At 39.8% G+C, this 17,151-nt stretch overlaps 3 protein-coding genes across 3 annotated transcripts; 2 read left to right on the forward strand and 1 right to left on the reverse strand.

The window, feature by feature from the left end:
• Positions 1 to 1,577: 1,577 nt before the first annotated feature.
• On the forward strand, positions 1,578 to 3,406 carry LOC140938821 (uncharacterized). Its single transcript, XM_073388351.1, has one exon. The coding sequence runs from the start codon at positions 1,759 to 1,761 to the stop codon at positions 2,794 to 2,796; it is 1,038 nt and encodes a 345-aa protein (XP_073244452.1). The 5' UTR covers positions 1,578 to 1,758; the 3' UTR covers positions 2,797 to 3,406.
• A 1,674-nt stretch (positions 3,407 to 5,080) lies between these two features.
• Positions 5,081 to 13,830, reverse strand: LOC140938317 (serine/threonine-protein kinase Kist-like). The gene is made up of 8 exons (XM_073387813.1): positions 13,411 to 13,830; positions 10,717 to 10,994; positions 9,872 to 9,967; positions 9,074 to 9,196; positions 8,358 to 8,461; positions 6,826 to 6,983; positions 6,056 to 6,135; positions 5,081 to 5,383 (listed from the first exon to the last, which is right to left on the reverse strand). The coding sequence occupies exons 1-8, from the start codon at positions 13,697 to 13,699 to the stop codon at positions 5,081 to 5,083; spliced, it is 1,431 nt and encodes a 476-aa protein (XP_073243914.1). The 5' UTR covers positions 13,700 to 13,830.
• A 304-nt stretch (positions 13,831 to 14,134) lies between these two features.
• LOC140938866 (uncharacterized) lies at positions 14,135 to 16,671 on the forward strand. Its single transcript, XM_073388392.1, has one exon. The coding sequence runs from the start codon at positions 14,232 to 14,234 to the stop codon at positions 16,545 to 16,547; it is 2,316 nt and encodes a 771-aa protein (XP_073244493.1). The 5' UTR covers positions 14,135 to 14,231; the 3' UTR covers positions 16,548 to 16,671.
• Positions 16,672 to 17,151: the final 480 nt, after the last annotated feature.

Below are 17,151 nucleotides of genomic sequence, written 5' to 3' on the forward strand. Positions count from 1 at the left end.
CCAGAACAATGGACTGGCAACAGGCTTTATTTTTTCTCCTCCCTTCGTCTCGCGTGTGTCGCGCTTCGCGCGAAATGCCGCGGTCGCCTTTCTTGGATCATAAAGCGCCTGTTATGCAGGCTATAATACTGATAATGGCTGCTTAAAGCAACTGGTTTAATACCACGATGTAAGCACACTTACGTTTCGTTGCCTGGGAAAGAGTACAGGGCTCTCTTAAAAATGAGAGGGTTTTCTAAAAGTGAACAATCAGAACCTTTTGGGGGGTAAACTTGCCAAAAGCGGTGGCATCCTACAGGTTATTTAAACAGTGGTTAATTAGGATTCTTGACTCATCATAGTCATCCATTAGAACCAGACATCAGCAAATATAAAAAAAGAAGCGGGGAATGCTTTTACCGGACGTCCGCACTATACACAAAACCTGCCTACAACTACAGAGTCCAATATCCTAAGTCCATTAATGAATATAGGCTATTTGCATGAATGAAAGGCATCAGATCATGCCCGGTTGCATATTACTCTTAATTATTGTCCTGAAATAAAAACCTATTTTTTGAATCAATATTTACGGGATCCCGTTACCGTAAAATGCTTTATGCAATTCGACCGAAGTGTGTAAATTAGTTCTCATTAAAGGGGGTTAAAGAAAAAAATTACAATCAAAGACCTCTTGGTGTGTCGGGTTCGTGTGCACGGAGGAAAAAATGAGAGACGGCTCGCACTCAAGAAAGTTTTGAAGTTTTTTTTTTTCTTTTTCTTTCAGGAGAAGTTCCTTCTCACCCCTTTTCAACCTGTAATTCCAACGCTCATGGCCTACGAAACCCGACGCTTTTACAGTGACATTTCAATTCGGGGTCCGGTTGAAGCACTTGATTGAGCGCCGCATCCCCAAACATACTTTACCTTCCCCGCCCCCGTAAAGTGGTTGATAGTCTTACATCTTCCTAAATTCTACTTCTTTCTAAATCGTTACAGTTCGCAATGTTCATTAAAGAATAAATTTATCTCCGCTTAGCAGGATACAAGTTTGCCAAGCAGGAGATACAATTTTTCGCAAAAACTGAACAACTTCTCTTTGTTTTGATTTGTTTGTTGTTGTAAAACTATGACGTAATAGATGACCCTAACTACTATTCTTCTTGGAAAGTCACGAAACTGATTAATTTGCAAAACAAAAGATAGCAAAACCGGTATAAAATTGATCAAAATAAAGCTTTTGAGAAAAATGGAAAAAAGTCAAGACAAATGAATCAAGTAATTGTTTTTTAAAGATGATTTGAATCTCGTAGTGTGAATCGCACGCTGACTTTGTTTGAAACTCTTCCGGAACTTCAAAGTAGTTCAATAGAGTTTGTTTACGAAAGGCCATGACACAAAATATAGAAGCCTTTTTGCGCACGAACTGTATTTAGAAATAACATTAACTGCGGTTGGAGTTTGACGCAAGTCTTTGTGCTACTCCCTTTGTTGTACTTTGTTCATGGTCTCAAATGCAGCGTGACGTTTTTAGTGTCTCATGCCAATAGCGCAAATGTTTAACATTCTTCCTTTTCAGTCTTTGATGTATCGACTAGCAAATTGCTATGCAAGCGATTAATTAAACACTACAGTGATTTTCAACGACTTGTCAAGACGTCCCAGTCTTTGTTTCTTTGGGTGACAACCGTACTAAAAGGGCGATTGAGGTTGAAAGCCGCGAGAGTGCTTGCTCGGCAAGTCATTTTGACAGACAGTTACCGATTAATTCTACTCGTGATGGCTGATAGGGTTCCACGACGCAGCAACAATATCATTTTGTCTGCCCAGCAGCTTGATTACAATGCAAGTATGGCTCGTGATCTGAACAAACGCGCGCACAATCGCTTACAACTTCACAAGGGAAACATAGAGGAACATCAGACAGCCAATTTAAACTCCATGAATTACGAAATGAGGCGAATCAAACACGAGTTGAAAGACATCGCGAATTCTTCGGGAACTTTAGATCAATTCGGTGAAAAAATGGCGAGTAAAGCCAGAAATGATACAGCAAGGAGGGGAAAAAAGTTTAGGAGAATGGAATCTGGGAAAAACCTGCGAAAAGGCAAAATGACGGACTTGTCAACCAATGCCAATACGGACAGCAACAAAGGAAAGGTTCCAGAGGCACAAAATTCGGACATTTCACGTACACGACGAAAAAGTTTATCGTTACCAACGTTACCCTCCATGAACAGTACATCTGTTTTACCTTCGCGGGTTCCTCCAGACCTAACCTCAAGGACAAATACCGAGTTCGCAATTAGAGAAGCCCAGGCTAACTCTTCGCGTTTTTCATCGAAGCTCAATAAAGAAACTGCAAAGCGACGGCCATCGAGGAGAAAACTGAGCCTTGAGGCTACGACGTCATCGGGTCAAGCAACTGAGCAACCGATATCTGTTTCTGTAACAGATACAAGCGGTGAAACCGAGAGACTTCGACCTGCCTCGCCACGAGGGGCTCCAAAAGCTGACTCTCTTTTGGTAAATCTCAGCCTTGATGCTGTTAAAGACAGGATTCAAAATAGGCTTTCTCAACCACCAAATCAATTTATCGACGATGACAATGAAGACTCTGATATAACGCCTTATATGCACGTCCCACCGGACGGTCTACCAAGAACAGTGTACCTCCTCCCTCCTTTGCAAGATCTATTACAAGAGGCAAAGAAAGCTAGATACGTACGGAGACCTAGAAAGCCTTTTCAAGTAGTGGACAAAGACGATCCAGAAAGGGAGTTGGGAATTGATGAAATATTTAGTAAGAAAGGATAACTGATCGGCATCCAATATCGTTTTTTATATATGGAATCAAGCGTTAAGTTTGAATACTACTGTCTATCACAAAATGACATACTAATAGAGAATTAGTTTGTAAAAAGGGTTTTATGCCTTTCAGATACACACAAAAGTAAATACCCACAGCGGAGAAAAAAGATCAAGATTGATTTAGTCTCGTTATGGGAAAAAAAAGCAGTTGAAAAAAGCGAGTCAAGTGTGACGCCGGAAAATAGTAAGTTTACCTTGAACCTCGGATCTAAATAAACAAGCAAAAAAGAAAACAATCGTGTACATTGTAAGTAAAACGTATGGTGAAAATGACAGTCATTTAATTCGATCCATTTATTCTTAACTGGTCAGGAGATTTACCGTCAAACTGTCGGTGCTGTTTTCACATTCCTTCAAATACCTTAAAGTTGTGTAATCTTGCATGTGTATGTCACATACAGAGCTATCCAATATTGCCAAATTCCGTCTTTGGCATCTACAACAAGCCTTTCAAACTTTATTGTTCACTTTAGACAAGATCAATCAACCTGTCTGCCTTCTTCAGATTATTTAATTTAACAAAGTTCACGAAAGTAAATGCATAAAAGTGTAACAAAAGGAGAAAAAAGAAAAAGCTAATTTTCGCCGGATACTATTTTGATCCCTAAAGTCATTATTTAAAGACAAAAACATTTAATTTATGGTCTATAATTCCGTTCTTCAGCTATGTTGGATGGTAATCAAAATACTACATAACTTTGGTTTAAATAAATCATGGTTAACATGGTTAAACTCCCTCTCGCCAAAACTGGCAAACGACTACAAGTGTGCGTTTAAACAAATTTATTGAGTGCATAGCATGCACCCCTGGTTCGTACGGGGTCTATTGGATGCAAAAACTAGGTTCAGAAGGGATGCTACAAATTTTACTTATCATCGGGGAAAAATTTGGATAAACCTAACCAAATTACTAGGAGTAATCAATCAAAATTAATTATCCGCAAGCTCCAAAACTTCGCCGGTGCAGTTTTATTTGTTTGCAACTTTGCAACTTAAACTTTGGTTTACGTGACTCACTCGTATAAGTAATCACTTTGAGTTAAGGTATCACAAATTTTTAAGGAATGTTTCTGAATTTGCCAGCTGGTAAATAAGACCTCGTATTACCCCACCTCCTGGGAGGTAATCACTTCTCAATTAACACCTCATTGACAAAATCTTTTGTCACGCATCGCTTAAATTTGTTTGCAATTCAAGTAGCAACCGCGACAACTGTCTAGAAAATCGTAATCGGTGGGTCTGTGGCGAGTCCACTCATCTATTTCCAGTTCTGTCCGTACTTTAGGAAATTAAAGTCCTCATTAATTCCCCTCACAAATTAGAATGTCTCGGGCTAGTATGTGAAATTCAGTCAATGCAGGATTAAGTAATTAAACAATGCTTAATCCTTCATCATACGGCGGCCTCCAATAAACTTTTTTAATTTACTTTATACGACGATACACTGCATGGTACGGATTACAGTAAAAGCCCAGCTTTATATGATTAATTTCAACGCCAGTCCAAAAGGCGTCGACAAGAGGCGCTGTTAGAGAGTTTAAAACTACGGACAGCGCCGGCGACGAGAACGTCGTGCCGGTAAAACGGAATACTGATGGGGAAAGGGGAGGTAAAAGCTGACCGTCAGCGTTTTATGCTCTCTCTCGCTCTCTCGTCAACGCAACATTGTGTAGCTGTTAGGGTCGAACAAATTGGAAATGAGTCAAAACGCGATTATGTTAAAAACTGGCTAAACTCCCGACAGTGATGGACGAAGTACAAACAAAATATTCGCGCAAGGGAAAATTAAATGAAAAAATGCATGCACGCCAATTAACCCTAAAAATATTCATGCTACGTCCTAAAAAAATTCATACAAGAAAAACGATAATACAAAAATTTGTGTGGCTCGAAAATTCCCCAACTCCGCCTCGTAAACTTCTGGTTAAGTCCATCTGTTACCAACCGGGCTTAGATTATGTCTCCGATCCGACTGCGACGCAGGCTAAAAGTTCAAGGCCCCCCATGTTATATGGTAGTCACACCCCAGGTTAAAAATATATGGCCAATTCCAAGTGACCATCATAACAAGGTGGCCATATGGCGGGGTTCCACTTAACGAGAGATAAAGTTCTGCGATCAGCGAGAGCGGAACATATTCACTGCTCGTTACTCCTAACTCAGTAATTCAAGCAGGAATTGTGAGACCCAAGTGCTAAGTACAATTGATACCAAATAAAAGAAATGATTCTCAAAAAGAAGTTTTTACTTTCAGGTCAATATCAAGATTTTCGTTACTATTTTTCATACATTTGACATTATCTTTCTCAGAAGACTCACTTTCTGAATCAACACTTCTTTTCCCAAGGGTATTGGGACGTCCGTTGTCATGGATTTTCTGCTGTGTGGGCTCAACCGGTGTAAAAATCTCGTGAATGCTAGATTTTCCAGAAAGATAAAAGCACGTAATGACTGTTCTGTCATTGTATATCCACCCAGTAAGAGCACTATGAGCCCGCGAGCATTCATCTGCGTCAAAGTATTGGATCAATACCTGAGGACGAACAGACCTAATTTTAGCCTATTGGCTATTCTGTGGTTGCGCGTCCAATAGCACCAAGAGACTGTTTTGAAGACTCGATCGCTTGTTTTATTGGTTATTTATCATATACCGTAATGCACCTTGTTTGACCCCAAAATTTTACACAATCGTGGTTTTCAGTTTCTCCTAGGTATTACAGTCGTCCCAAGAGAAGTCGAAAACAATGGTGATGAAAATTTTTGGGAGGTAAAAAGGTGCGTTATGGTTTATGTGAAAATGGTGAGTCCCTGGTTTTCGCATGACGTCAACAGAATATTAAAAAATAAAGAACTATCTGAACAGTCTGAACAGTCCTTGTAATAGGAAAAACATTATTTTTATGTTTATGAATTCGCCGAGGGATGAATTCACGCTTTCGAAGGAAAACTCGGTAACAGACAGATGGCAAGTGGTTTCCAGCCATCACGTTGGCGCCCCTGTCCATACAAAGCTCTATAAATTTGGGTAAAACATTTCTTCGAATAGCGTATGAAGAATTACACCGACCTGAAAACTTCCACTTCCTGCCAGATGGGGCTATTAAACTGTCGCTTACGTTCAACTCAAACTATTTGTTTCGGACATTTGCAACTCGCTATGTTATAAATCTTCAGAGGTTGTTTGTCTTATTTTATTCATAATTACCTTTCCATCCGAACCTCTTGTGACTTGTCGAATAACACCAAACCTTGCACACATTTCCTCAACGTCCTTCAGAGAGTCCGCTATACAAAAAGTAAGACGTAATAGATTAAGGCGATTAATGTTAGTGTTAAGAGAGGGGGTTTTACATTTGAAAGTTTTCTGAGTAACTGCCAGACAGTGATATTTTCGAAAGCAAGTTTCCCGTGCTTGATTAGAAAAAAATTAACCTTTTTTTAAATACAAAACAACCATATCTTCTCTGAGCGGCAAAACTGGTCAAAAAAACAAAAAGAAAAAACTTGCACTGACTGAAGGAATGTGGACGACGAAACAAATTCAATTCCCTCGTTGCTTTGCAAGAGACTCCGCCACCGAAAGGCACTATAAACCTATTCTGATGACGCCACTTTCGCAAGCTAACAAATACAGGCAAACCATGTTAATAAGGACACTGAGGGGGTCATAGAAAGTGTTTCTACTGATGGGTGTCCGTATTAAGCGGGTTTGATTTAGAGAAAATATGGATTATTATACGTTTCTGGGAAACTGCCCTGCACCTACCCCTCCCCTACGCCAACATTTTGCCCTAAGTGAGAAGTAAGCGTTAATGTTGGCTTAGGGGAGGCGTAGGTGGGCTGTTTCCCAGAAACGTATTTCGGATCATTATACGTTTCTGGGAACTGCCCACCTACGCCTCCCTTAAGCCAACATTTTGCTCAGTGTTCGTATTAACAGGGTTTAACTGTGTGAGAAAAAGAAAAGTTCTTCACCATGTTGTAAATAGACGTTGTCCATTAGCAGGGTGGTGGTCGGAAGAAGCATCATATCTGCCAAACTAGGAATAAGCAACTCAGCAGACGGCTCTAGAAACAGATGTTGCAGAGCATTAGAAGACGTTATCCTTTCCTCTGGTTTACATTTTATCATCCTAATAAAGAAAACAAATTAGTCATTTGTTACTTTTTCTGAATACTATAAAAGGATTGCTGATGTTTTAAATGTAGCGCAATTTTAAGCCCCGTGAAAAAAGACACGCAACATTGTTGGCCAACAACCCGCAACATTTCTTTTGTTCCGTGATCGCCGAAGCGTAGCGGGAAAATGTTGGATCCGTTTGTACAGTTGTTCCTGAACGTTATTAAGGCCACGCACGCGCATTACACATGTTCTCATGGGTTGTATCCTTCCCATAATGCACTGCAGGTCCCAACACTGTTGGGAGTTATTGCATCCGTTTGCTCGTAGCTTTGGAGACCTCCAGTCTCAAGTCTTAGGGTTGATTTCCAGTGTCGCGTAATTTTTTCGTGCGTACGTGCATAAAATTTACGTTCGCAAATAAAATGGAGGCAATGCATGAAAGGTCGCTCGTAAGCGTAAAAGTTGAACCTCGCTCAACTTCTCGTTTAAGCTCAGCACTCCGGCTTTTATCTTGCCTCTATTTTATTTACGTGATTAAAATTTACGTGCGTTAACGTGCGTAGCAAAAAAAGCGTCAGTGGAAATCAAACTGCGTAAAGAGGCAATGTATGAAAGGCCACGCGTACACGTTAAAGTTGAACCTCGTTCAACTTTTACTTTTACGCGCGGCCATTTATACATTGCTTCTATTTTATTTACGCGCGTAAAATTTAAAAAAATACGCGACAGTGGAATTCTACCATTACTCATGGTTGGGGTAACCTGTCAATCACCGATGAGGAGTCTCTGGACTTGCCACTGAATTTTTATTCTGGGCTAGCTGTATTCATTCGTTTGTTTATTACTGTTCTTTTTTATAATGAAGCTGTATTGCGCATTAGACATGTGAACTTAGGGGAAGAAATAAGATCCACGATTCCCCCTTTCTGAACTGAGGGTATCGTCAACCAAAACGTGCTTGGGTAAAAGGGGTAGACCAAAAAAAAACCTGGAGAGCCGCAATGAGAGATGACCTGAAGGCCCTAGACATCTCGTGGGATGATGTATTTATTTTTTAATAATGCCGACAAATGACTGGATAGAGTGGAGAAGACTTGCTGTCCTTTCAGGAGGAGGTATGAAAACGTAAATGGAAATATAATCTGTTACTGCAAGTACAACTGTCATACAAATAATAGTAGTAATTTACAGGTTTTATACAAACAGCAAAAAACAAACAGTTTCATGCAAACAGTACACAATACGGACTTGCAAGAGGGAGGTTTCTCAGTTCATAAAAAAGTTAGAAAATAATATTCTTTGTTTTGACTAGGACTACCAGCAGGTGGACTTTTAAGAACTTCAGTTTGTCTTTATAATATATTTTAATATGATACTTACTCACTTCATGATTAAATCATGAAATAACTCATGTTGTTCAGCCGTGATCTTCCTTCCATCATTCGGTATTTGAGTATTAATTTGTTTGAAATGAAGGCAAAGAATTTCCTACATCAGAGAAACAAAACAAAAGTGAGCCAATCAGGTCGCAGTAATCTTCTAACATCGCCCTCTGAGCAAATTTTTTATCATTTTAAGTTTAAGACTAAAAGTGTATGCAAATTAAGCCGCTGTGAAAAGAAAGCCTGAAAAATTTCTGCCTTGAACGGGATTTGAACACATGACCTCTAAGGAATCAGTGCAGTGCTCTTACCATTAACCTCTTAAGAAAAAAAAATTCACTCCCCCTCAAGTAGTTCTAATGGACCAATTTAGGTTAATGGGAAACTGCCCACCTACCCCTCTCCTAGGCTAACATTAACACTTACTTCTTACTTACTTTGAGCAAAATGTTGGGTTAGGGAGGGGTAGGTGGGCAGTTTCTCAGAAACCTAAATTGAGTCTCTGATGGTGTGACAAATTAAATGAAAACGTTTCAGTAGTTCTTGCACATGGTACTATATGTTTGGTATGAAGTGTTTTTTGAGGCTGTGCCCAAAATCTTTTGGTGTAATCATTCATGCAGATAAAATACCTTTTCAGTACTGCAAATTTTGTTTTTCCTTGTCTAAACAAAGAAAGTAAAAAAAAACTGCTGAAAGGGGAATGGTTTCAATGTACCTCTGCCTTTAAACAGTTGTCACAGACTGGGTTGTCTGTTTCATATCTGCATGCTGGGGTCCCTGTGTACATGTACCACAGCACAAAGGCGAAACTCCACATATCACTGGCACAGCAGCATCCCTAGCAAAAATGAAATGCAGTGCAATGGCACACGGCTACTGTTAGTGATAAACAACCATATAATTTAAAATTCTTGAAAATTATCAAATTCTAAAATACTGTTTGACCCATTCACCCCTGAACCGTCCATAAGCTCATTGTGTGCATGGGGATCCATGTCTCTCCTACCGCTTGTGACTTCATCAGTTTTAAGAGTCAAGGACAACTTTGTCAGCTAACTTGTGCAGGGGGCAGAGATCTTTCAAACCATACCAGAATGAGCACGATTCAGTAAAGGAGGCCAACCACTACCCACCTACCTTTCCATTCATCTAATCCTAAGATCCTATTAAGATTTCCCAAAAGCTTTTTCCACCAAAATGAAGCCTAAACTTCGCAAGCTAATATTTTGAATCTGGATCAGAAGGCCACTAGGTTTTAAATGGCTTTGTGGTAAGTTCTAACTCTTTAAAGACAGACAGTGACCAGAAAATGGCTTGAATAACTTCAAAGCATGTTTTTCAGCAAAATTCTTTGGGGTAAATGTGTTAATCACTCATAAGTGACGTCAAGCCATTCACTATAAAAGGGTTTAAATGGGTTTTCTTTTGTTCATATATGTTCCTCCTGATTAGACAGTGCCATATTCATATTATGATTTCAAACTGTTTTGAATAAATGTAAGCATATACTCACTGAATTGCTTCTGTCAGCAGTGCCTTCTATAATCATTCTATTCCACATTCCAGCCTCAGGGCTCTGATAACCAGCACTCTGAAGTGGCTGGTAAGGCTAAAGATTGAAATTTGCGGCTTATTTTCTGATTTAAACATTACTACTGTATAACTTTTTTCAAACAAAAAACTCATTACTGATGCCTCATAGATTCTGTATTGAGTGTTAATTACCTCTGAAAACTTTGAAGGTCTAACATGATGGCATGTGTGGATAAGGTCTTTCAAAAACTTGTTCAACTGGGAATATGACAAATCGCAAATTCCAATTCAGTCCAGAATGGTAGACAAAGGACCATTTTATAGATGTGCTTCCACTTAACATCATTATCATATGTTGCTTTATTTATATTTTGTTTATTTTTTTAATTGCATTTGAGATCAAAAAATACATATTCAACTCTCTCTGAACGGACACCTCTATAAGACAGACACCTCGCTAAAACAAACACCTAGATTTGGTCCCTGCATTTCCTTACTCTGTTTAGTTGACTCTTGATGAACATTAGAGATTGGACATTGGTTATAATCCCCCTTAGATATAAGCCCCTCCTAAAAACCCAAACAAAGATCTACAAGCCAAGGGCTTATAAGCGACAGTTAACAGCATAATTTAAACTTATAATTACTCATACTTTTGATAATAATAATAATAATAATAATAATAATAATAATAATAATAATAATAATAATATAACAGCTATAACAATAATCTTTTTAGAAACAACTTTTATGAAGTATATTACTGATATTAAAATGATGTAAACCCCTAAATTTGAAAAGATGATACTAAGTAATCTATCTTACTTGATTTTCCTTTACAAAGCTCAGAGCAAAGTCTACAAGTTGAAAAAGTCCTCTGTTTGCATTCCACATAATATTGGACATCTTGACATCACCATGAATAACCATATTTGCAGCTAAAAATCTCAGGGCTTCTAAAATATGCCTTGCACATTCCTTGACAATGTAAAGAGGAAGACCTTTGTTTGAGTTCTTCAGTAAGATGTGATGAAGGTTGCAATCAAGCCTGTCAAATACCAAGTGCATCACACCTTTGTATGAGAAGTAATCTATCAACCATGCTGAAAAGTAGAGAAAAATAAAAAAATTACAATAACAAAGATGAATTGACAACAACATCTGGCCATGCACAGATTAGGGCCATTTATACAAGGAAAAATAAGACGCGTCTTACATAGGACGCGCCTTAAATAAGACGCAAACTTTCCGTATAAACGGCACATTTCGTCTAAAATAAGACGCGACTTAGCTAAGGCGCGTCTTATTTTAGAACAGCCCTTAACACCTGTTCTTAGATAAGACACGTCTTAGCTAATTCGAGAAAAACTTCGTATAAAATTAATGACCTTCGCATCTTACATAAGACGCGAACGCATAGTACACATGCATTAATTTTTGGTGGGCCACGTTGGATTGCCGTTGCTATGGGCAACATTCACATGAAAACAAGTCAAGAACAGAAATAAGACGTGAACCATTTACACGAGCTGTTCTCATCTTAGATAAGACATGCTCGTATAAATCGTACAGTTCACATCTTATGTAAGACGCGTCTTATTTTTCCTCGTATAGATGGCCCTATTGCTACCGTACTTTAGCAAATCACAAATAGTGACTCCCAGCTGAGTTACCATGCATCCATGCAACCATGCCCTTAAAGGACAAAAAATTTGACAGTAATAGGGTTCACACCGTACCAGTCAAATTTCAATTGTACCAGCTTAAAATTTGACCTTGATTTTGGCATTCAAATTTTTGAACAGTTGGGCATCTAGGATCTTAATTTGGTTAGGGTGGTTCCACATGAACTTGACACCTAAGTGCATGAGTTTTCATCTGAACAAAAATTCATCCATTGTGATCTTATACATGCCAACTCATTTTTTAGTTATAGGGACAAGCTTTTTATCATGAGGGTAAGTGCCAAGATTTTTTGTAAAAGACCTGATCATAACTGCATGAAGACATCTGAAAGATTTCCAAGCACATTCCAACCTCCAACTTATCTTTTATTAGTGTTTTATTTTCCAAATTTTAAACTGGGTCACCAAGGCTTGACTTGACTTTGCTTTATAATATATTTTTGCAAATGTGTCAGTTAAGATTACAACAGATCAAATTCTTCCCCCACAGGCAGGCATGGTCCACAAACATGGGCTGGTATGAGTCATTGCAGTTTTATCCATGTGCGTTAGACTCACTTGGAGCATGACAAATGGCAGTGGGACAGAATTCAATAAATGCGTATGATCAGGGTTGTCAAGAAGGACTGATGGCTGAGGATTTTCCCCCGTGGCTACAACTCACACAACCTCGAGCTACTTTTGTAAGAAAAAAAGTAGAAAATAGAGCCAGAGAAATTCTTATCTGTTCAATTTCTCAACAACTATTTACTGCACACAGCTGCCACCTTGAAATCTTGGTGACAGTCCTGTGTATAAGGTAAATATATTGTAACTGATTAAGAGAAGCAGTTTATCATCTAGCAGTGTAGAAGCTGAGGTATCTTAGACTTAAACAATGGCAGTTAAGTTTCTTTGGGTCTTAAATAGCCCATTTTACAGTTACAGGTGAAAACGAGGCTGGAGTTGACCTTGTTTTGATACAACCCTTCCTGCTTTATCATGTAAATCATGTTGTTCTTATGCAAACTAGTATTTTTTAAGCATAATTTCCATCAGAAAAGAAAAGAGGTTTGTGTCAAAGCAAGGTCAACCTGAGCCTCACATTCCTCAAAGGCTAGGATACTAAGCCCATAACTGTAAAATGGTCTATTAAAGCATACATTACCAAAAATCCCAAAACTTCTTTGCAGCCTTCGCAAATGGAATCTCTGTTTACTCCATGCATTTCTATCTTGTAGCCAAGATGCCAAATGTAATAAACACCGATCAGCATTTTGCACTGACTTTTTAGATGCAGAAATTTAAATTACTGAGACATGAAAGCAAGCATTTCTTCTCCCTCTCCCCCCAGACCCAGTGCTGTCAACTCTCCCGGATAATCCAGGAGACTCCCGATTTTGAACAGTTTCTCCCGGTCTCCAGATTAGAGTCTGAAGTCTCCCGGATAATCGCCGAAGTTTGCAATTTCTTGTAGATGCAACTTTCTGTCAATGAAATTTCAAATACTTTGCATTGTTTGAGCTATTTAACGTTTAACATCAAACATTTCCTCAGAAACCCCAGTATGCCATTGTAATATAAGTAATATTGTGATTGGTGGGAAGTAAACCAATCAGGTACAAATGTTACAATTCCAACAACATCTTTTTCGCATGTTTTTTGCACAAATGATGTCATATTTCGTGCATTATGACGTCATCTATTATCCCTTCCCTTGACCGTCCTGCAAACCCCCCATGCCAACCATCCCCAACCCCACCCCCAATCAGCTGAGAAAATTAAGAGAAAAGGGGAACTAATGCAAATTTTGCAAAGCACGAGACATTTTTACTATCTTCATTAGTAATCTCACCTATATGACGACATTTGCACTTGGTTAATTCTCCTCGACGACGCAAGTACTCTAGAATTTCTATTTCGTTAACACCAGCAGCTTCAAAACGTTGTGCTTGTTTGAAAATTTTAACGGCTGCTTTAATGTCCTGAGGTCTCCTGTGCATGGTGCTAGAAACAAACGATCCAACAACCTCAACAACCACACTACACGTTCCACGTCCCACACAACGTCCAAGTTTCCATGTGTATTTCGTAGACCGTAAAATCTGCCCTTCGAATTCGTTCGAACTCGAGGCTTTCGCCATAATCAGCAAATTAGATGAATTTGCTACATACCAAACTGGATTTTTTCCCACTTTGTTACAACGTGCACCTTTTGAAAATAAAGCATTTTTGTTGTTCAACTCTTGAGGGTTGGAGGGTTGAATTTTCCGCCATGTTTTGTTTGAAACATTACTATTCTTAGGAGGGAGGGGAGGGTTTACCATCTGGATTGCATTGAATGGACTTCCGACTTTAGGATTCATACTAAATAGTGGTTTCTAATGCTTTAAACTTCATTTCTATGGCTACATCATATTAAAAAGCGTTAATGCCTTATTTCACCCATCTTTTTGTGAAATAATCAATATCCGAGAATAAAACAATAGTTGACCCCAGTGGGCCCCTCTTAATAAATTTCACGCCCGCGAGTGTTTTTACGGCGGTTTTCTTAATGAGTACGCGCAAACGACGTAAACACCATGTGAATCGTCTCCCCTGAAAGTTTCGGTGGAACTTTGTCGACTTCTAACCTTGTTTCTTCAATATAGGAGTGTTGATGCAAACAACCAAGTAATGGAAACCTTATTAGACGAAAAGGAAATGGAAGACCCGGATTACCAAGCCGCGAGCAAAGAACATAAGCGTGAGCAAGGAACACTTAGCACAAGACAACAAGACGCGAAAGAACAAGCCATACAGAGAATTGAACGGATTATTCGACAACAGTTCAGTTTTGAGATTCACTTGAAGGAGAGAGAAATCGATATTATCGATGAGAGAATTAGTCAAACAAAGGCAATGCTAGACAGACTGAGAGCTTGCGTTTTGGCGAAGTATTATGGCACCTCCGAACTCAGAGGAAATCGTACAAGTGCTAGCAAAGCTGAATTCTGTTCCAAGAGATCAGCGCGGAATCGCGTGAAGAAAACTGAGTTTCAAGGAACTGAACCTCAAACGGTAAATAAAAGTATTAGCTCTTTTACAACAGAAGTTAAAGATTCTTCAAATGTAAAAAAGCGTGCATTTAATGATACGCTCACGAGCAAATGTACAGTTAGTCAAGAAGTCAATTCAACCAAACCAGCTGAAACGGCAGTCAAAGGTGACCCTGTTGCTCCAAGCGAGAGCAAAATTTTACTCTCTACCGAAAATCAGGGAAAACCAATGGCCAGTCTTCATAAGAACGTGAATTTTGATGCAGCAAGAACATCACAGGGGCTTGAATTTCCAAGTTTGTCGTCTACTAAACCAACCAGCGAGGAAAGCTCACCAAGTGTCAACAGAAGCCATTCGAATGTGTCATCTTTGTCAGTCGCTTGCACTGGCTCACGATTCTACTTGAAGAAACGTGTTATTATCGGCAACACATCAAAGTACATCCCCATTGACAACCGTGAAGACAACGACAAATCTACCCACAAGTGGATGGTGTATGTGCGAGGTACCCCTGAGGACTCGCATATCGAACGATTTATAAAGAAGGTGTGGTTCTTCCTTCACCCGAGCTATCGCCCGAACGACATTGTTGAAGTGAACAAGCCACCTTTTCATTTGACCAGAAGAGGTTGGGGGGAATTTCCGGTGCGAGTACAGCTACACTTTGTTGATCCTAGAAACAAAAGAGTGGATATTATTCATGAATTAAAGCTGGACAGAACATACACTGGGCTTCAGACGTTAGGCTCGGAAACTGTAGTGGACTTGGAGCTGGATCGCAGAACATTTGAAGACAACTTTATAGCTCTTAATCCAAGCTTAGAAGAAAGTTTTGCTACAAATCTGATTTCGGTTTCCACGAACAGTGATCAACGTCCTTACATTGACAACGCAAGCCTCAATAAAGAACAGTCTAAAATGTTACCTTTGGTCAAGTATTCGGCGATTTTAGACAGTCCAAGGGAGCTCAAAAGATTCAAATTGGAGTCTCCACTCTCAGCGAGCCCGTCATCGGTTCCGTCCACACCAGTAAACAGTCAACCAGCTTCTCGTTGTACAAGCCCAGAGCCCGAATCAGAAAACGTTAAGGTGAACAAGATGTCGGAGGAAATGCATCAGCTTTTGCGATCGGCAATGAAAGAACACCCCTTAATTCAACCTGAGAGAAACGTAATAAAGTATCCTTATTGTTCGTCTTCAGTTGAGCAGTTCCGCAGCTGGAACATCGCCAAGAGAAGAGCCTGTGAGTGGCAGAGGGCAGCGGCTGTTAGAAGATCTATTTGCCGATGTATACCTACTGGTAAGCTGAGCACGAAAGATATCTTGTTGTGGTGTCGTCGGCTTGGTTACACGCCATGTGATAAAGTGGGTGAGAATTGTACGTTCTGTAAATTTTGTGGGCATTGTATTGGTGATGCGGCATCAGATGAAGCTCAAGAAGCGGCTACTCACAAATGCGAGGAACAAACGTTCAACAGCTGTACGTCAGCAAGTCGCCTTTTCTCAGAATTGGAAGGTAAAGAAGGTTGCCTTCCTAGTGTACCACTAACCTGCACTGAATCAGAGAACTTGGAAGTAGATGTCGTGGGTTTCTTTCCTGAAGAGGGAAAAAATAAATCGCCAGAAAAGAAGCCAAGAATGTTCTCACTCTGCCCCACTCTGGAACAAGAGTGGATACGTGAGGCGTGTAGCGATATCGGAATCTCGCTCAAGCCTGTCGATATTGACGGCGTTTATACTCATGTAGTGGAAAGCCTCCTTCTAATGGCAACTAAAAGGTTTGCCGACGATATTATACGACGGTCTTGGGCTTATGCCACTGACAAGACTGCGTCATATGGTTGTAGGCTCGTCACACCTAGTCACGTACATAAAGCCGTCTGTTCTCTATCTAGCTGCGACTTTCTCCGAAATTCGTACCTCGGCGAAGAGGTACCTATGGACGAGAAGTAGGTACCGCACGTGTATTGTAGTTAGCACCGCCCAAAACTTTATTTTGGCCAGTTTAACAGAGGGAGACTGCTGTGTTGTCTTCAATCTTAAAACGAGCAAACATTAAAGTACTTTTACGAGGCAATCTCTCGGTTTCTCTGTCGCGCCAATTTTGCAATTTCAGCACACACCAACTGGTCATAGAATTTCCTTGATATGACTAAGGTTGTGATGTATAGGTTGATTGGATAAACGTTGTTTTCAGCTAGTCGAGACGTTCTCTGGTCACCATCTGGCCACAAATGAGATGCAAAACTGTCCAAAACATTGCCAAATTACAGCGCACTTCGTTCGGGCATGCTCAAAAGGCAAAATTCCTCTCCTGCTTGGTTTCCAGTTGTCCTCGGCGTGTTCATATGTGACCGGTTGGGTGGACGATCTTACGCTATCGCGTTCGGTTCCAAGCCTCCTACCCTCCTAGCATAGCACGACTTTCGCTTGAGTGCGAGGCTTTTCCCAGATTTTTGTTTTTTTGCTTCTCCTTTTAATTTCGGTGGAAAGTGTTTTCGCGAAAATCCCGAAGATCGGGAAATCAATTTTGTCAGGATCACAGGTTTTAGCCTGC

This window comes from Porites lutea, chromosome 5 (genome assembly GCF_958299795.1).
Source record: "Porites lutea chromosome 5, jaPorLute2.1, whole genome shotgun sequence".
In the NCBI taxonomy this organism is placed as follows: Eukaryota; Metazoa; Cnidaria; class Anthozoa; order Scleractinia; family Poritidae; genus Porites; species Porites lutea.

Bases quoted from the DNA above. Each gene is read 5' to 3' on its own strand.
- LOC140938821 (XM_073388351.1), top strand. From the start codon at position 1,759: ATGGCTGATAGGGTTCCACGACGCAGCAACAATATCATTTTGTCTGCC.
- LOC140938317 (XM_073387813.1), bottom strand. From the start codon at position 13,699: ATGGCGAAAGCCTCGAGTTCGAACGAATTCGAAGGGCAGATTTTACGG. The intron at 9,197-9,871 runs GTGAGTATATGC...CATTTTTGCTAG, and splicing joins CTGCTGACAGAAGCAATTCA to GGATGCTGCTGTGCCAGTGA. The intron at 6,984-8,357 runs GTGAGTAAGTAT...TTTCTTTATTAG, and splicing joins TTTCATGATTTAATCATGAA to GATGATAAAATGTAAACCAG.
- LOC140938866 (XM_073388392.1), top strand. From the start codon at position 14,232: ATGGAAACCTTATTAGACGAAAAGGAAATGGAAGACCCGGATTACCAA.